Source organism: Malus sylvestris, chromosome 9 (genome assembly GCF_916048215.2).
Source record: "Malus sylvestris chromosome 9, drMalSylv7.2, whole genome shotgun sequence".
Classification (NCBI taxonomy): Eukaryota; Viridiplantae; Streptophyta; class Magnoliopsida; order Rosales; family Rosaceae; genus Malus; species Malus sylvestris.
The window spans coordinates 8,744,225-8,763,038 of record NC_062268.1 but is presented as its reverse complement, the minus strand read 5'-3'; the positions used below and the strand labels follow the sequence as shown (position 1 = coordinate 8,763,038).

The 18,814-nt window shown below is 38.4% G+C and overlaps 3 protein-coding genes across 4 annotated transcripts in view; 1 reads left to right on the top strand and 2 right to left on the bottom strand.

Moving 5' to 3' along the window:
• LOC126634667 (uncharacterized) overlaps nucleotides 1-18,814 on the bottom strand; it is a 74,388-nt gene that overhangs the window by 42,977 nt on the left and 12,597 nt on the right. Inside the window, exon 1 of one of the 2 annotated variants that reach the window (XM_050305208.1) lies at nucleotides 1,633-1,643. The exons of the other annotated variant lie outside the window; for it this stretch is intronic. The gene's annotated coding sequence lies outside the window, so the exon portion shown is untranslated. Of the gene's footprint in view, nucleotides 1-1,632; nucleotides 1,644-18,814 lie in introns of those variants that run through there. 2 annotated transcript variants of the gene reach the window in all.
• On the bottom strand, nucleotides 4,879-5,370 carry LOC126633755 (uncharacterized). The gene has a single exon (XM_050304324.1). The coding sequence runs from the start codon at nucleotides 5,368-5,370 to the stop codon at nucleotides 4,879-4,881; it is 492 nt and encodes a 163-aa protein (XP_050160281.1).
• On the top strand, nucleotides 7,459-10,241 carry LOC126581854 (GDSL esterase/lipase At2g04570-like). Its single transcript, XM_050245785.1, has 3 exons — nucleotides 7,459-7,883; nucleotides 9,110-9,599; nucleotides 9,893-10,241. The coding sequence occupies exons 1-3, from the start codon at nucleotides 7,518-7,520 to the stop codon at nucleotides 10,084-10,086; spliced, it is 1,050 nt and encodes a 349-aa protein (XP_050101742.1). The 5' UTR covers nucleotides 7,459-7,517; the 3' UTR covers nucleotides 10,087-10,241.

Here is an 18,814-nt window from a genome sequence, read left to right as displayed (position 1 = left end):
AGAAAGGAAATGCCTCATTCGTCAACTCCCTCGACCGGAGACTTGGGGGACTCCTACCATATGCTACTATACCTTGATACTCGGAAGTCTCACGACCACTCAGTGACTTGGATTTTTCAAGTCTCCAACCGAGAAGTTTTCCTCACTCAGGAAATTAAGGGAGCACTACCTCAACATACATGCTTCACTCTTAAAGCTTCAACATACAAGTTTCAACAAAAGAAAAAATTCAAAGAACTTAGTGAAGAAGACATTGGTGTATTTAACACAATACGTTGAAATGAAGCAAAGTTTGTTTATTGATATCTCCGATAAGTTACAAATATGTACATATACATGAATCAAAATAAACAAACAAGAGGGAGCCTTCACAAAGGTTGATCATGAGAAGTCTCAGCAGTCGACAGAGCCCCAGAAAGAGTAGGCACCGAAGGGTGATCATTCAAAGCCTCAGTACTGGGTAGAACCCTAGAACGAGGAGGCACCGAAGGTTGATCATTTGGAGCTTCATTACGAGGTACAGCCCTAGAAGACGAAGGAAATAAATGCCTTTGGAACAAACCCACAAACCTCTGATGATCAAGTAAAATCTGACCATCAGATTCCTGCAGCTGGTCAAGCTTTCTCTTCATGTTTGTAGCATAGTCATGTGCAAGCTTGTGCAACTGTTTATTCTTATGCTTGAGCTCTCTGATATCCTGTTTGAGACTTATCATTTCAGCCGCCAATGATTCAACTTGGCGGGTTCGAGCAAATAGGCGTTGGGCCATATTAGACACAGAACCTGCACACTGAACACTGAGAGCCAGAGAATCCTTAACAACTAACTCATTAGACCATTTGAAAAGTAGTATGTTATCTTTAGGAGTGAGAAGGTTCCTGGCCACCACCGCAGCATTTATATCATTCTTCATCACAGAGTCCCTAACGGTAAGAGGACCAGTAGGAGATAAAAAGGATATGCGCCATATGTTATATTAAGAAGGCATGGCTGCATCTTCACCAAAGTTCAAGTCAAAACGACGATCGGATGGGCCAGACATTCTTAGAAATGATAAAGGAGAAATAAGGTGCAATAAATCTCTTAAGTACAAAAATAAGGGGAAAAATCCTACCAGCAATAACTCTATGAATGTACTTATTGCACACAATTGGTGCCCTTATAAAAGAAAGGGCAACATGGCCGTTGGTTCAAAAATCGAAAAGGCACCACTCTCCGGATTTCGAAGAGGCACCACTTTCCACACGCAACATCAACTCCTCGGGTACCACAGATAACTTTGCCAAAGATCTCTGACAAAGTTTAGACATGTGCAGCTTGCAGTTCCCACTACATTGCTATGACCAAGAAGGGTAAAGGAATAGCAAAGAAAGGGCAACATGGTCGTTGGTTCAAAAATTGAAGAGGCACCACTCTTCGGATTTCGAAAAGGCACCACTTTTCACACGCAACATCAGCTCATCGGGTACCACAGATAACTTTGCCAAAGATCTCTGACAAAGTTTAGACACATAACTTTGGAAGGTCCAACTACCCTACTATTACCCACAAGGGTAAAGGAACAACACCACTGCTTGATAACTAAAAAGTCTCTATGTGTGTCAACCTCTGTGCTTTGTGGCAAGGCAGACAGGTAAAAATGCCCAACCTTTACTCACATTCGAGAAAACACTCCCAACATGATTGCTTTCTCAAAAATCGAAGAGGCACCGCTCTCCGAATCTCGAGAGCCAGACTCCCAACAGGATTACGTGCTCAAAAATCGAAGAGGCACCGCCTTCCGAATCTCGAGAGCCAGACTCCCAACAAGATTACTTTCTCAAAAATCAAAGAGACACTGCTCTTCGAATCTCGAGAGTCAGACTCCCAACATGATTACTTTCTAAAAAATCGAAGAGACACTGCTCTCCAAATCTCGAGAGCCAGACTCCCAACAAGATTGTTTTCTCAAAAATCGAAGAGGCACAGTTCTCTGAATCTCGAGAGCCAGATCCCCGACATGATTGCTTGTTCGAAAACTGAAGAGGCACCGCTCTTTGAACTTCGAGAGCCAGATTTCCTTGGATAAAGCTTATCTGCAATCTTCACACGCAACATCAGCTTTCCAGATACCACAGACCATTTTTTCAAAGTGCTCTAACAAAGTTAAAACACGTGAAGCTTGCAGCTCCCACTACATTGTTATGACCAAGAAGGGTAAAGGAATAGCATTACTACTTGTTGTTAGGGAGACTCATATATATGTCGACCTTCATCCTTTACAGCCAGGCAGACCTGTAAATAAAAAAAAATGCTCAACTTTTCTTCACATCCGAGAGGGCACTCTCAGCAGAGTCTCTCGAAATACTCAGCTTCTTTTCCTCCCGATAATACCTCTGCAAACAAGCCACACCAGAGCAAGAGTATCTCATATCATAGGGTTAAAAGCAAGAGTATCTTATATCATGCTTTTTCCTTGTCTTTTCCTTTGGCCTTGTTCTTACCTGCAAGACAAGTAGAAAGAGAGCAATCAGTCAGTACTTGGAATCAAGCTTCCAGTCAGGAATTGACTGCCTATAACCCCTTGCCTGATTACTTACCTGGCATTGCTCTCGAGTACTCATCTTCAACATCTTATGCTTCTAGAGAAGATACTACATCTGCCTGAGGAATAGATAGGGCAAGTGAGAATGATACAAGGAAACATGTGGAGACAAGCGTAACAGAACACGTACCGATACATCCACTACTTTGTCAATAGCAAAAGTATCCGATATCATCAGGGTCGAACGTACTATAGATTTGATGGACTTGTTTTGACCCTCAAATTCTTGAGTCGGCCTTATACTATGGAGGAAACCAGAAAACCCTCCAGCCCAGTTCAAGAATAAGCCTGTGGAAAGTTACTTCTTCAAAAGCAAAAGTATCTCATATCATCTTTTCTCCATTTGCTTCTCCTTATCATTGGTGCTATTTACGACACAAGAAGAATGAGAACAATCAACTGGAAGCCGAAGTCGAACCTCCGATCCAGGTTGCTTGCTTGGAAGTCTGATTGCTTACCTTGTCTGTTACCTCATTCGGCAAATCTCCTAGCTCGGCGACTTGGGGGACTCCTACTATAGGGTTTGTATTACACTTGACCAAGCCCGAAACTACAAGTAAGCTTCAAGTGAAATTGATACACTACTTTGTGCCTCTTCATCGGTTAAAAATACCACCCCTGGATGGAGGAAAAGTACTTCCAAAGAAGATGCCACATCTACATATGAGACAGATAAGGCAAGTAAAAATGATACCACACTTCGGTACTTAGAAGTTTCGTGATTACTCAATGGCTTGGATCTTGCAAGTCCCCAACCGAAAAGCTTCCTTCACTCGGGAACTTAGGAGAGCATTGTTTGTACCATACTTGACCAATCCCAAAACTACTGAGCACCGGTCAACGTTATACCGTCAAGGACCCAGAAGAGTTTCCTTCTAACCAGGAGGCCAATCACAGCGCGACACGTGTCAGCATCAGAAGCTAATCATAGCGCGACACGTGTTAACATCAAAAGCCAATCATAACACGACACGTGTCAATGTCAGAATGAAACTAGAAACTCTCTTCTATAATAGAGATCATTCTCTCACAATATTTTCTAATGTCATTTGTACTAAATCATTCACTAGTACTCACTAAAGGAGAGCTTGAATCTATGTACTTGTGTAAACCCTTCATAATTAATGAGAACTCCTCTACTCTGTGGACGTAGCCAATCTGGGTGAACCACGTACATCTTGTGTTTGCTTCCCTTTCTCTATCCATTTACATACTTATCCACACCAGTGACCGGAGCAATCAAGCGAAGGTCACAAACTTAACACTTTCTGTTGTACCAAAGTCCCCACTTATTTTGTGCATCAACAAGGACAATATCAGTGTTGTTGGTAGTGGACTTCTGGCCCGTCTTTGATAATCTACAAAAGTTGTTTCAGGCCAACTCTACTACTTAATAAGTTAGGATTAAAGAGATTCGTAACTAAATTCACATCTTCAATTCATAACTCTATACATATGGTACTCCCTTTAATTTGTTTACCCTGTGCATTTTGGTTTGATTGTTTCACATTTTAACAGTTTTAATTAGGAGGAAGCTCATCTCCCTTTCGTTAATGTAGATAATATCATTTGTTCACAATTAGGAAAAAGCTCGTTCTTCTGCTGTAGCATTAGCATTATAATTAAGATATAAAAGGTTGGTCACTTAGCGTTTTTATACATTTAGAGAGGTTAATTAGTTTGATTTTATTTTAATTTTTTCCAGTAGAATTTTGGGACATTTTTCAGCATTGATCCACAGACTAATTAATGTTGTGAAAATAATAAGCTGCCAGATTTGTTGGTCTATGACAGTTACATAAAAGGATTGAGATCAAAGAATATCTTTGGGTGATCCAATATCGTTTTAGATCTGTGAAATTACATTATTGCCCATCTTTTTGTTTGATAGAAGACTAAGTTGTCTTTTCATCATGTTTTGGTTGACAAAAAAGATTTCATTAATTAGTAGAGATTAGTAGAGATATGTGAGGATTAATTGATAACGATAACTGTCCAAATCTTATGTATTTTTTTTACAAAGATGAACCATTCATAAGGGCAAAGCCCAGCAGCCAAGCCGCAATACAAGGAAAGGAAAAAAACAACAGGAACCGAACAGCAGAAAAAAAGAGATAGAGTCAACAAGGACTCACCCTAGTGTTAAGACTAGGAGGAGACAGAGCACGACCTAAAAGAGAGGCTAAAGTCCAATCTGTACTTCTCCACAGTCTCAACTCCAGGAGAATTAAGGAGGGCAAGGGAGACCATCTTTGGACAAAATATGAACTAGAGAGGATGGGGGTCGTATGACCTAAACATCAGAACACATCCCTCTTTTACAATGCGACGCAACCCAATCGGCTGCACTATTCGCTTGACGAGGAACCCACCGCCAGTTGAGCGAGCGAAACTGAGAAGATAGGTTCCGAATTTGGATGAGCAAGGGAAAAATGGTCCAATTGGCTTTCTTGAAATCATTTTTTAAGTTTCTGATAAGCTCCAACAAGTCGGATTCAAAAACCACATCGCTAAAGTTGCTATCCTTTGCTGAACGGACGGCAAGAAGAACTGCCTTGGCCTCAGTTTGAAGAGCAGATGAAGATAGGCAAGGGGTGGAAACTCCATTAATAATAGTCCCGTTGGATGAGCGGAAGACAACTCCCAATCCAGACTGAAGAGTATTGCTTGACCAAGCACTATCAAAATTTGCCTTGATAACTCCAATAGGGAGGGGGCTCCCAAAAATGGGGATGAGAGACAACCAAATTCGGCAAAGGAGTATTGGAACCTTCTTGAGATCCATTTACCTTGAAAAACTCCGCCGCAGCCCGAGAAGCTTTCTCGGCCGTATACTCCAAAGAAGGAACTGAACCATGAAAAATACAATTACATCTAGATTTCCAAATCTCCCAACATATGAAGGATGCCGCGGTATAAACCCAAATTAACATATCTCACAGATGAAGCTCAGGCAAAAGCACTTATACAACACTGCACATCAAACATGTATGGCCAAAAATAAACCCTAATAATGATAAGTTTATCGCTTTAAAAGACACATAAATGATGTATTTAATAATCAAGCTTAGCACCTCCATTTCTGTTGGGAATGCTTCAGAAAACTAAACCCTAGGCCATTTTCAATGGAACTAGTCACTTTCATGTGAGGTAGCAACCACATGGTTTTTAACTCTAACTCTCTCTCTCCCCCCACATTTGGCTGTATTTTTGGTGTAGTAGTTGTAAAGGCCAGCGTAATCGTTAAAGTGAGTGACATGAAAAAAAGTTAGGTTTCCATTTAATGGGCAATTGGAAGTAGCCCAGCTCACTTATAAGTTCATGCAAGGTCCTTCTTTCCATCATTGTGAGTGATGGGAAGCACGTGTGACCGTTGGCTTCAAACGTGGGATAATCTGCTTTGATACATTAAAGAAGTTGAAACTCTACTATAAAACCAATTAACAAGATGTTGATTAATTCAATCTCTTATAAATCCTTGCATGGTTTAGTGTGTGGAATTTCGCCCTCACATTCTCACATCATTAATGATTTCTTAATCGAAATATTCATATGATCTTTTGATACATGCCTGCCAGTGCGATCAACATGATATTTTGAAAACTCGGCGCCTATTGAGAGAACTTTCTTCGTTACAATAATTTACAACTTCGTACTTACATAGTTTACGCGTTTGCATGGTTAATTGCATTTGGTAGATGTCATTCAACGTATCTTTACCCAAAGTCTAACCTCGTGAATGGAAAAAGAAGCGACGACATCAATCGTTGCAACATTTATTGGTACAACAATAAGGTCCCTCTGTGCTACGTTGCTTGCAAGACGACTCGTAAATGTATGTAGTACAAATATCACGTTATTGAAACAATAAAATTAATAAGGGTTCTGTTCACTAGACAAGATCTAGGTTCGAATTTTGTTGTCCGTAATTCTTTTTGTGGGCGATCTATAAAAATTGAAAAAGAGACTAAAACCCCTGTGTAAGCCCTCAAAGAGACTTGTGATACGATTTGCCCTGGGATAGAGTAGTTTCCCCTCTCCTTGAACTTTTTCACTCACCTGAGAAAGTTAATAAGGGGAAAATCTTGAGAAATATTCTTTTTGGACTCGAACATCATCAAACTAAAATATTTTTATTTATAATTTTTAGCTTTTACATTTTGTGTTTGAAATATGGAGAAATGAGAGACGAATAAGAGTTGAGGAAGGAATGTAGGAGGAAAGGTACACAAAATGAAAACTTAAGGAAATTATTATTGGCAGTTTGAAAATCTAATTATGCACAATTATTAGCTCCCAAACTTGAAAACAATATCTGTTTTAAGTTGTTTTCAATTTCAGGAATTTGTTTTCATTCACTCATCTTTATTTCTTCACCTCCCCTCCCACCAACATTCTTCATCCATCCTTTCTCTCTATATCTCTAGCACCAAAGATGAAAGTTAAAAACTAAAAACGATATGGTTATCAAATTAACATCCGTCTAAACATACATTGTACTAGAAGCTTGGTCGTCTACAACAAATATAATAGAAAATATAGGTAGCCACCTGCCTTTTCTACCCTGTTTGAATTAATTGATTGTCTCAGCACCCTGCAGAAATATATATTGCTTTAAATATATTCTAGAAGCAATTTGACAATTTGTATTTTAGATTATATAGGACAGTGCGTTCAGTGGTTCAATTAATGGTACATCCATAGCTCTTGTAAAACAAAGATTTTTTTTTTTTTTTTCCATTCTAGAAAATTAGATATCTCCTTGCAGACCAATCAGAGTGTAGTACTAGCGACAAATTTAAACTTCCAACCACTTCTCCACTCCGATGCCTATAATTTCGAACTTGTATTTATGTTCCAAACAAGGTTATTTATACACGAGAAGCTCCCCTCCTCACTCCATGTAATTCTTAATAGGCAAAGCAGCTGATCATGGCATACATGCACATTTCATGGCTTCTTCTAATTCAATGCCTACTTCTGGTCACCAGAATTGGTGCCAAAGTTCCAGCAATCATTGTGTTCGGAGACTCATCGGTCGATGCTGGGAACAACAACCAGATTCCCACAATTGCCAGGAGCAACTTTCCGCCTTATGGCCGTGACTTTGCCGGTGGCAAGCCTACTGGGAGATTCTCTAATGGCAGAGTTCCCACGGACTTCATCTCCGAAGCTTTTGGACTCAAACCATTCGTACCTGCCTACTTGGATCCTACTTATAACATATCAGATTTTGCAACCGGAGTCACCTTTGCTTCTGCTGGCACTGGCTACGACACAGCAACTTCAGATGTGCTAGTACGTACCATATATTTAGTATAAAGATTCCTCGTATAGTTATTTATTTGTTCATCCTCTAGACATCTAGAGAATATTTTCTGGAAAATTTGTTCTATATCACCAATGGCTACCATAATGTGTCTATTACTCTCGTCACATTACTAGTCATATATGTGATTTGTCACTGACAAGAGATAAACACATGGTTGTATACAACTGGTGACATCAAAAAATCTCTTCTATTGATTGTCTGGTACAAAATTAAAGTTATGTCTACTTTGTAAAAGATTGTTTGGTATTGAGTGTCAATCTACAATATGTTATTACATTATCGGTATTAGTCAATATATTTTTTGTCAATACTCTATTTATTTGGTAATTAATAGCAACAAAAATTAATGGTACCCGATACCAGTCAATCAATGGCCATCAACAGACTACGAACGAGGCAAAATATATATGATGTTCAAACTAGATTTTAATCATTAAATAAGATAAAATTTAGAAAAATGTCTTATACAAGATTAAAAATTAATTTTAGTCTCTATACTCTATTTAATGTCAGCATATTAGATGTTTCTCTTTTTTATTTATAATTTTATGGTGTTCATAAATTAAATTTTATGAAAATATTATAAATTTTAATTCTCATTATAATAAGTATCTTATATAAGAAAATATTTTCGTAAAGATTTTCTTGTACACATGTTTTTGCATATTTTCTTATGTGCCACTAATTCATTACAATATATTTAGATACGAACATTTCGGTATACTAGGTTAGTATAATATGTTTAGATACGAACATTTCAGTACACTAGTTTATTATAATATATTTAGGTACCGACATTTCGGTACATTAGTTTAGTATCATATATTTAGGTATGGAATTTTTCGGTACACTTATGTTTTTGCATATCTTTTTATTCCACTAATTCACTACAATATATTCAGGTACGGATATTTCGGTACACTAATTTAGTAAAATTTATTATGATACGGACGTTTATGTACTCTAATTAGAGGAAGTAAAATAAATATAATGAATTAAAATGTGTATAATAAGAAATAATTTTAATTTTAATGTAATGACATTAATAAGATATCTATTAAATATTAAAACAATCTTCTTCAAGGATTGAAGTTCAAAACCCCCAAAAAATTATTTCAAAATCTGAATTCATCATTGTAGGCCTTGTAATTCAACATGATAATGGTTTTGCACCTCCTACCCCTGTTCGCAGTCTGTGATACCACTATGGAAGCAAGTGCAGTACTACAAGGAATACCAGAGCAAACTGAGACTTCATCTAGGAGGAAACAAAGCAAAGCAAACAATCCATGAAGCTTTGCACATGACAAGCTTAGGAACCAATGATTTCCTTGAAAACTACTACTCATACCCCGGCCGGTCGAATCAATACTCTATCGAACTATACCAAGATTTTCTCATTGGAATTGCAGGAAATTTCATCAAACAACTCTACGGTCTCGGAGCTCGGAAAATATCCTTAGGAGGCCTACCTCCGATGGGGTGCTTGCCATTGGAGAGAACCACCAATATGATGGGTGGAAATGACTGCATTTCAAGTTACAACAATGTGGCCTTGGAGTTCAATGGCAAGTTGAAGACCTTGACTACAAGCCTTAATAAAGAGCTTACTGGGATCAAATTGGTTTTTTCAAACCCATACGATATTTTCATGCAGATTATAAGAAGGCCTTCTTCGTATGGTAAGTGACTAGTGACTTATGAAGTGTGCTGTGCTTACAGGAAACATCAATAATATGAATTTCACCCAACCACTAGACCAAAACTTTAGAGCCCCATTTTTCTCACTTTAGCATTTAAGTTGTCACATATTAATTATATTCTTTGGGTGGCGGAGATCATGTGATAGTTAATTTTTATGTACTTTTATTTTACAATTCGACACGTATAAATAATTGTAAATATAATATATTATAATTTGTCTAAAAGAATGAATGACCATCTTTGGTTATTAAATATTCTTCGCGATTGACAGGATTCGAGGTGGCTGCGGTGGCTTGCTGTGCTACTGGGATGTTTGAAATGGGCTACGCATGCAATCGAAACAACCCGTTCACCTGTACGGATGCAAGCAAATACATATTCTGGGATTCCTTTCATCCAACTGAGAAAGCAAACCATATAATCTCTGATTATGTGGTGAAAAATGTATTAGCCCAGTTTCTTTAATTCTCTTTAAATTCAAGAGCACTGTACACCTCATATGCTTAATTAGTGATCATATATATGTTCTACAAAACACTCGGTTTAGTCACACATGCAGTTACTCGGTACACGTGTATTGATGTATTTATTAAATTATATCTTGGTCCTTAATTTATCAATCTTATTGTTTTTTTTTTTTTTGTCAAATATCAATCTTATTGTTTACTTACACCATTATAGGACATGTATTCGTAAGGCGCCATGTTAATTTTAACATGATGTTAAGTCTTAATTACAAAAAATGTAAGATTACATTATAATTATTGGTTTATTGTCCAATGTCACGTTACATAATAATAGTAAAATTATGAAATAATATTTTGTATTACATTACACGATACTCATTGTTACATAATAATGTGCAACCTTCATGTTAAGATTGTTACAACGTGACATTAAGTTTCAACGTTTAAATTACAAGAAACATAAAGTTATATCATACTCATCAAACTTTACTTTCCAAGGTTCAAGGATGACGGTGTGGTTACATAATGTCGACATTGTTATATTATTGTAACAACATTAGTTCTTGCGCCGTGGATTACTACACTATCAACGTAGGCATAATGATGGTGAAATGATAGAATAATATTGTTATGATATTAATTATGTTGTTACGTAATAGCAAAGCAGCTTTCATATTAAGTTTCAATGTCTAAATTACAAGAAACATAATCAAATCTTACTTTCCATGAACCGGGCCTGAGTTTTTGGGTGCCCAGTGCGAAAACTCAAAATGTGCCCTTTTTTAATATAGAAACTTATGTTTAAAAAAATATTTTACGAAGACTGGAACACAGTAGAAGCTAGGGGGCTAGGCCCTCACGCCCAAATTATATTACTTGAGAAAGTATACAATGGGGGGACATAGTATCTAAACCCCGACAATAAAAAATACAATCATATACAACCGTTCCTAGCAAAGCTCCTTGAAATTTCAACCTTTAAGAAATTGTCTTCTGACATTTTTTGAAGCAAAATCATCAATTATATCATCATACTCCAAGTCTTCAATCTCATCATTTTCAATGCATAAGATTACTAATCCATTTAGCCTATCTTGAGTCATAGTGGCTAATATGGCTTGTCTTCGTGTTCCATCGGCACCAACGATGATTGTGCGGCACTCATCATTTGCATAGCTTGTCTTGTTCCATTTATTGGTGTGCGGTCCTCCTCCCGTGCCATTAGAGTAACCAGATCTATAGTTGTGATCATAATCGGCCATTATTCAGCCCAAATTAAACTATATGATTTACTTGGATCTCTAGGACTTCTTTCTCACTTGCAACATTTGAAGCTTCTTTTTGTTTATATAGAAGGTACAATTATTTTACCTTTATATCACATATGCTTCTCTCTTTCTGATGCATTCCAAGATTCCTTTAAGGTTCTTCCATTACGAAAACAGTTGAAAGAATCATATTCCAGCCAATCCATGGATTTCGACCTCCATCATCTTCCCTTCCATTGACTGAAATATTTTCTTCCGTTAAGGAATTGAGTATTGAGAGAAAAGAAAAGGGAGTCAGGGTAGGACTGGGACGGCAGGACAGTGGGGGAAGTGGGGAACAAGTGGGGTGGGGAATCAGGAAAGGGTGAATGTATTTGTTGAAAGTTAGGGTTAATGGGACTGAGTGGTCCCTGTTATGATATTTTTTTTTTTGTAATGTCCAAAACCTGGGCCCTTTTTTCATCTTTTGTCAAACTTAGGCTTTGTCCTCTAGCCCCTATTAGGGCTCTGGTCATTATTTTTTATTTTTATACCTAGTTACTTGGTTTTTTTTTTTGTGCCTTTTTCATTTTTGGGCCATTGACAGTTGCCCTGGTGGCATTAGGCCTGGGCTGGGGCACCATGATTCAAGGATAATGGTGAGGTTACAAAAAGTCGACGTTGTTATAAAACTGTAATAACGTTAGCGATTACGTCCTAGATTATTACATTTTGTCAAATGTAGGGCCTATGCATGGATGCGATGGCATTACAGACGAATCATGGTTCAAATCTCGTAGATTATTACACTATCAAAGTGACTAGTTGTTCCTTTAACTACATTTAAATGAAAGTGACTAGTTGTTGACCTATGTGTAACAATTAAACGAACACACACACACACACACACACATATATATATATATATATATATATATATATATATATGTCAAAATCCAGCCATTTTATCCACTGAACTAGCTCGAAGCTATTATTTGGGGTCAAAGCACTAAAAGAAAAGGACCATAAAAAGTGGCGGCATTGGAACCACAAGACCCCCTAATAGTAAAAGGGAAAACGGAAGTGCACTCTTGTGCACCAGCCGATAAAGCTCATTTTCTTTAGTGCAAGCATTTAGTAAGCAAGTTAACTGCAGAAGTCAAGGGTTTCAATCAACTTGATGCCAACATTGCCGGAGCCAACACGGAGACATTGGATGCAATTGACCCCAACAATTTCAAATATCTCCCTTTTAAATTTTTATATGACCTCCGTAATAGTTAAGGCAAACAAAATAATAAGTTTATAATTGAAACATACCAAAACTGTTACTTTTTCAAAGCAGGGAGAGCTTTTCCAGTTATCAATATTGTGGAAGAACATCCTATAAAAATTAATGGTCAAATGATAATTTAGTTATATACAATGAGAAATATATTTAATTGTATTGGTAATGATGTTGTGGTATGGTGTTTTTAAAATATGAGAACATCTCATAGACAATAACTGAAATGAAAGTATGATTAAATTTTGGAAGCTTCTTGTTTATGACCCCATTGTTGTAAATTCCGAGCTCTGTCGCTGGAAGCCGACCTTCGTGCATGATTTCTTTGTGAAGATCACAAATTCCCATGGTTTCACATAGAGGAGAGATGAGACTTTTTATCAAGCATTACCGTTGTGGATGCAAATTTCTTCCTCCTTATTCTTGGACAAAATTGCACCTACAAAACAAATAACACCTTAGGTCAAGGCCAAGAGCCTCATGCGCCCACGATGAATGGGGGGGGGGGTTTGGTTGAAGAATCTCCGATGCTAAAGTTAGAATTTTGAGAGAAAAGTGTTTGGAGAATTTTGAGAATTTAGCAAGAGAATTGGAATTGAGTTTTGGAGAGAGTGATGGGGTTTTTATAGGGGTGTGGCCGACCCCCTTGGGAGAGGGAGAACCGGCCACTTGGATGAATTTGTGGGCTAGGTTCATGATTTGCGTTTAATTAGCTAATTAATTAATTGAATAATTTACCAATTAATTTAGGGGTTACCTTGTGGAGAAGATTTGATGAGGATGGATGCAATATGTTTAAAAATAAATACCTATTTGGGCACTTTTGACTTGATTGAGGGAGGATTTTCCACTGCTCGCGTGTAGGAATTCCGGTATACCTCAAGGATAATTTTGTCATTTTTACCCAAAACTCCACTCGTCGCCTCTTGATTATTTTTGGCTCCACAAATGCCCCCACACCTGCTGGGATACTCGCAGGAAAGGGCAGCAGGTGTAGAGATCTCCAACTTTGATGCAGATTCTCACTTGGACTTGGAATTAGATTCTTTTAGGAAAGGGCAATAAATCGCCTCCAAAGCCTATTTAAGCCTACCTTAAGTAGGGGATTAAATCAACTTTGGAGGGTAATTATTTATCCCTACAAGAAAGAGAGAAAGCTAGAGGATATTTGTTCCCCCTCCCCTAGCACTCTTCTTTGTTTGCCCGTGCAAAGAACCGTCTTTCGTTGATTTCTTTGTCTTCTTCGCACCGTACCGATGTAAGAAAAACTTAATTTTCCTTGTCTTCTTCTTGGGTAGTGATGCCACAGAGCAGCCGTCAGAGTGGTGTGGTACATCTAGGGGTGGGTTCAAAAAATCGAAAACCAAATCAAACCGAAGCCGAAAAAACTGAACCTAAAAAAATCGAACTGAAACTGTTAAACCAAACCAAACTGAATCTAGGTTGGTTCGGTTTGGTTTCTGGGGTTCAGAAACCGAACCAAAGTTTTATAATTAATTATAAATTAATATTTTTATTAGTAAAACGGTGTCGTTCTCCTTTCAGTTTAAAAGGTAACCCTTACTCTTCCCTTACTCTGTATTCTGAAAGGTAACCCTGATCCTTACCAAGTTCCTAGTTCCCATTTCAGAAAGCATCAATCTTATTTGTTTAACTTAAGGCTTCAACACCATTATAATTAACATGTGCATGAATGTATAAGCACCTTTGCTACTGCAATGTAAATTTATGAGGCAAGAATAAATTCGTGCACAAGAGAAGGGAATAAGGTTTGTCTCACAAGTTAAACAAGAAAACTCTTTTACAGGAATGTCTAAGGTGCCAGATTAAGGTCCTGGTCTGTAAGCATTCTTAAAAAAGATATACAACTCTTATACAAGAACAAGTTTCTCAACTGTTTAATGTTTTGTTTATTTTAGGAGTGGAAGACTTAAAGTGTGATTGTGTTGGAGATGTTAAAATTTCAATTTTCATTTTTTTGAAGGAAAAAAAAACCAAAACCGAACTAAAAAAAATGAACTGAACCGTTTTGAACCAAACCCAGCCCTAGGTACGTCGGCTAGCAGGGGCCAGGAGTCGGCTTAACATGGGCCAAGAAATAGGTGTGGCAGGGGCCATGTACTTGTGCTGCTTGGCCTGACTGAAGCTAATGACTGGGTTGTCTGGGTTGCTTGCTGAAAATGAGGAAACTGTTTGAATTTGATTTCTCAGCTGCCATAGATAGAGCAGGTAAGGATTTAGTTACTAAGATCGAAGCTGCTGAAGATGAAGTGACGGATGAGTGAACTGTTGAGTGCAAAGTGGTTGCTGCCTCCTGTCATTCGTTGCCTAATTAGTCTTCAAGCATTCGATCTTTTAAGCTATGTGGTCTTTTCGCACTTGAGAGCTTACCTAGATAGGTGTCAGGGAACTAGTTTACCTTTTTGTACTGGAAAACAATTAGTTTACCCTCTCGCACTGGAAAACAATTAGTTTACCCTTTCGCACTGGAGAGCAATTAGTTTACCCTCTCGCACTGGAGAGCTATTAGTTTACCCTCTCGCATTGAAGAGCAATTAGTTTACCTTCTCGCACTGGAGTGCATGGAAGTCGTTGTCGTGAGTGCAACTGAGGAAAGCTGGATTGTTGGACAACTGAAATAATCTTCAGCTTGCGAGGTCTTGTTTGGTGATCTACTTGAGACTTTGAACTACTTGTAGAACCCTCGTAAGGGTGTAAGTGAAGTGAGCTGCTCCTAGAATTATTGTGCCATCATTAGGTGTTTCGTTGTGTGCCCTTTTGGGGCTTGGTTGGTGTGAGCCACAGGACAAGATCAGCACGGCTGGGAGTCATGGTGCAAGATTGGCACAATTATGAGCCATGGTGATAGATCAATGACTGCCAAGAGCCATGGAGTAGGTAGGCACAGTTGTGAAAACATGGCTTGGGCCAGGTTGTGCGCAGAATGAGGAATTGGACCACTAGGTCCGTGATGCTCAGCTACTGATGATGTGCTGGTTCATTATTTAATCGTCTGAAATGTTGAGAACAAGGCCTACCCTCGGTTCTTAGTAATTGGGTTGGTGTGTCATTCTAGTACTCGTTTGCCCCCATCGTGCCATTAGGCTAAGCTGTTGCGTTTGTCGGAACAGAAGTAGTCTTTGTATCCGGTAATCTATATAGGGTAGTCCCGTTTGCTCAATCTTGTCATTGAAAGATGACTCGTTTATGTTGGTCATGTCTTATCAAAACGCCTTGTTAGTAGCTTCATTGTGCGGGAAATTGATCAATCGCTCGGTCAGGAATATTTCTTCTTCTTCATGAATTTACCTTTGTTGGGGGGTGGTAGAGCTCTTGACTGCCCCCGGTCGGGACCTACTGGTCTAGGTTACTCTTCCATATGTTTGGCTCGTCTATGTCGCGGCTGCGGTGCATGTGGTATGTTCCTAGCAGGCGAGCGGGTAACTCACAGGCTGTGGTTGAACTTGAGCCGGATTGAGTGACTATTTTTCTAATAAAAAGGGGTAAAGTAAAGTCTAAGTGCATATGGCACGAAAAAGAAATCCGATTTTGGTAAGACTTGATCTTAATCGTAGTTCAGATTCAAGTTCTGATAGGTGCACCTGACATGGCATTTCCACGATTAAATAATATTTCATTCTGGTTGTTGCCACCTAGTCTCTTGCTCCTATTAAGCTCAGCCTTAGTAGAAGTGGGTAGCGAAAAATTTCTAAAGAACAAGGGCATGTGCCTTCGTTTTCTTTTTTATTTCTCATCAAACGAATGGCATCTTCTTTTGGAAATCCTAGCTATTCTTAGCAAGCCGTTGTGCTACCTACTCCGATATAAGGTGGATGATGCTCCTTGCGGGCCTTGCCGCGAATGAACACTTCTCCTGGAAGGTTGCTTATGTTGATTATCGGAGTGTGGCCCCAACCGTGAGTGTATGTTCGTTTGTTGGCCTAACTGAGAGTGCACGCTCTTTCACACGCTAAGACCGGAGTATACTACATTAATACGCTCATTTCGTGACTGGTTAAGTGGCTGCTTGTTGGGATGCTGCTGGATTGGTTCTTCGTCTGCTTTTGTCTTACTTAGGGACACATCGTCAGGGGCACGTTACATCTCTGTGTGCTACAAGAGTTGATTCACCAAGGTCGTCTGCTGTGCGAAGGTATTCGTCAACTCTATAACTTGTCGAAATAAGTGTTGTTCTTCATATGGGTTAGAAAAGCTTGGACTAAATGCGTCTTCTTGAGTAGCGGAAGTGTAGTAGACTCCAGGTGCGAGATTTGAGTTGGGAAATGTCAAATCCGCAGAGAAATAGGGTGAAAATGCCCCCCGTTCAATCGTTGGCCCATAAATTTGGAACTGAGTGTTGGAGATATGCCCTGAAAGTCAATCTTTGGAAGAAACCTTTCAGGACAATGAATGTGTGTATAGATGATTCTTATACATTAAAAGGCAAAGATACTAATTAGGACTATCTCAATAAACGATATATGTCCTAAATAGTGAATCCATGGACAATGGATCGATGGAAGAAGTAATCTAATGATGTTAGACTATAGAGACCTTCTTCACATAACCATCATGTCCAAAAGGTTCCTGGTCATAGGATTGTCAGAGGGATACTGACAATGCATAGACCAGTACATACTATGTCCCCTTGAATTGGAAGGATGCAAAGTCTCATCCCATTCGTGTAGTGACACTAAGACAGGTATGTAGGTGCTCATTAAGGGAATGAGTTCACTGAACACAATCGAACGAGAGTACTTGCATGGAGGTCTACTTACATGTCAAGCAAGTAACTCTAATGGTTGGAATAATGTAAGTAATCATTTGACCTGAGACATCATAGTTGTCTTGGGGATACGTTGCTGATCATTTTGATAATGAGACGTGACCACACCTCATCTTGGGTGTGTTTTATGCATTGTTGGGGTCAGTGATTTATTCTCAGAGGCATGTGAATGATCAACAAGGGATCTCTAATCCTCGTTATGAGAGGATGAATACTCTAAGATATGATTCGGGAATATTCGGCCGAAGTATCGAGCATCATAAAGGAAAGCGTTCCTATACGACTCAATTGAATCATATAACATGGAATAATCATATTAGGGGTTTGACATTAAATATCCATACCCTAGTAATATGATTGTGAGTATTGTTTTAGAGAATGATCGAATTACATTGTAATTCCAATTGAATAGGTTCTCCGAACAAATTCTACATTAGCTTGGGTAGCCATGATATATGGTTAGATGTCACTCATGGCTTGTGAGTTCTTCTAGATGATTAAATAAGTAGTCGTCAAAGAAGAAGGAGAATTAAAAGTAAGTTTTAATTCACTAAGTGATTGGATTAAATATAATCAATTGGATTGGTGCCAATCACCTCACTGCCTTGATAATTAGAACATAAAATGATTGTACACCGATACACTCTTGTAGTGAGACAACTAAAGGATGATGGAATAAATTAATTGGATTAATTAAGTGTTATGATTAATTAGAAAGTCTAAAGAAATCATAGAAGCGATGAAATATCGTTTTTGGACTTAAAGAAAAGTTCGGGTTAATATGGGCCCATTAAGCCCAAACCCATTGGGCTTTTATTTAAGCATAAGATGACTTGAAATGATAAAAGCCCAAAGCCCAAACAACACAAAAGGGGCCGGCCATTGAAGAGAGAGAGAGTCAAGTTGTTGATTCATTTCTTAGACATTTATAAAGGACTTTTAGTGAAAAGTTTCATTAGTGTTTTGTGTGCTCATTTTTCACAAAATAAGAAAAAACATCTCTCTCTCTAAAACACACACAAGGCCGGCCACCAAAGGAAAGAGTAGCTAATCATCTTCTTTCCTTTTGGTTATTCCCTTATCCATCTCACTACACTAGTGGGTGTGGATCTTTAGAGGTCTTCAACCTTGGAGACTAAAGGAGAACTAAGGAGCACTTACTCTAGCAAGGTGGAGGAAGCAAGGAGGGAAGCTAGGCTCAAGGAGTTCCAAGAACAAAGAGCTTGGAGGTGGTCCATTCTTGGTCTCAAGTCTAGATCAAGAGGTATAAAACTATACCTTCACTTTGTTCTTCAATAATTTCTTAGATGCATCAAATATGGACCTATGCTTCTTGAAGGGGATTTGCATGACTATAGCTTTGATATTATGTGATAACATGCTTCTGTTGCTTATGTATATAAATTAT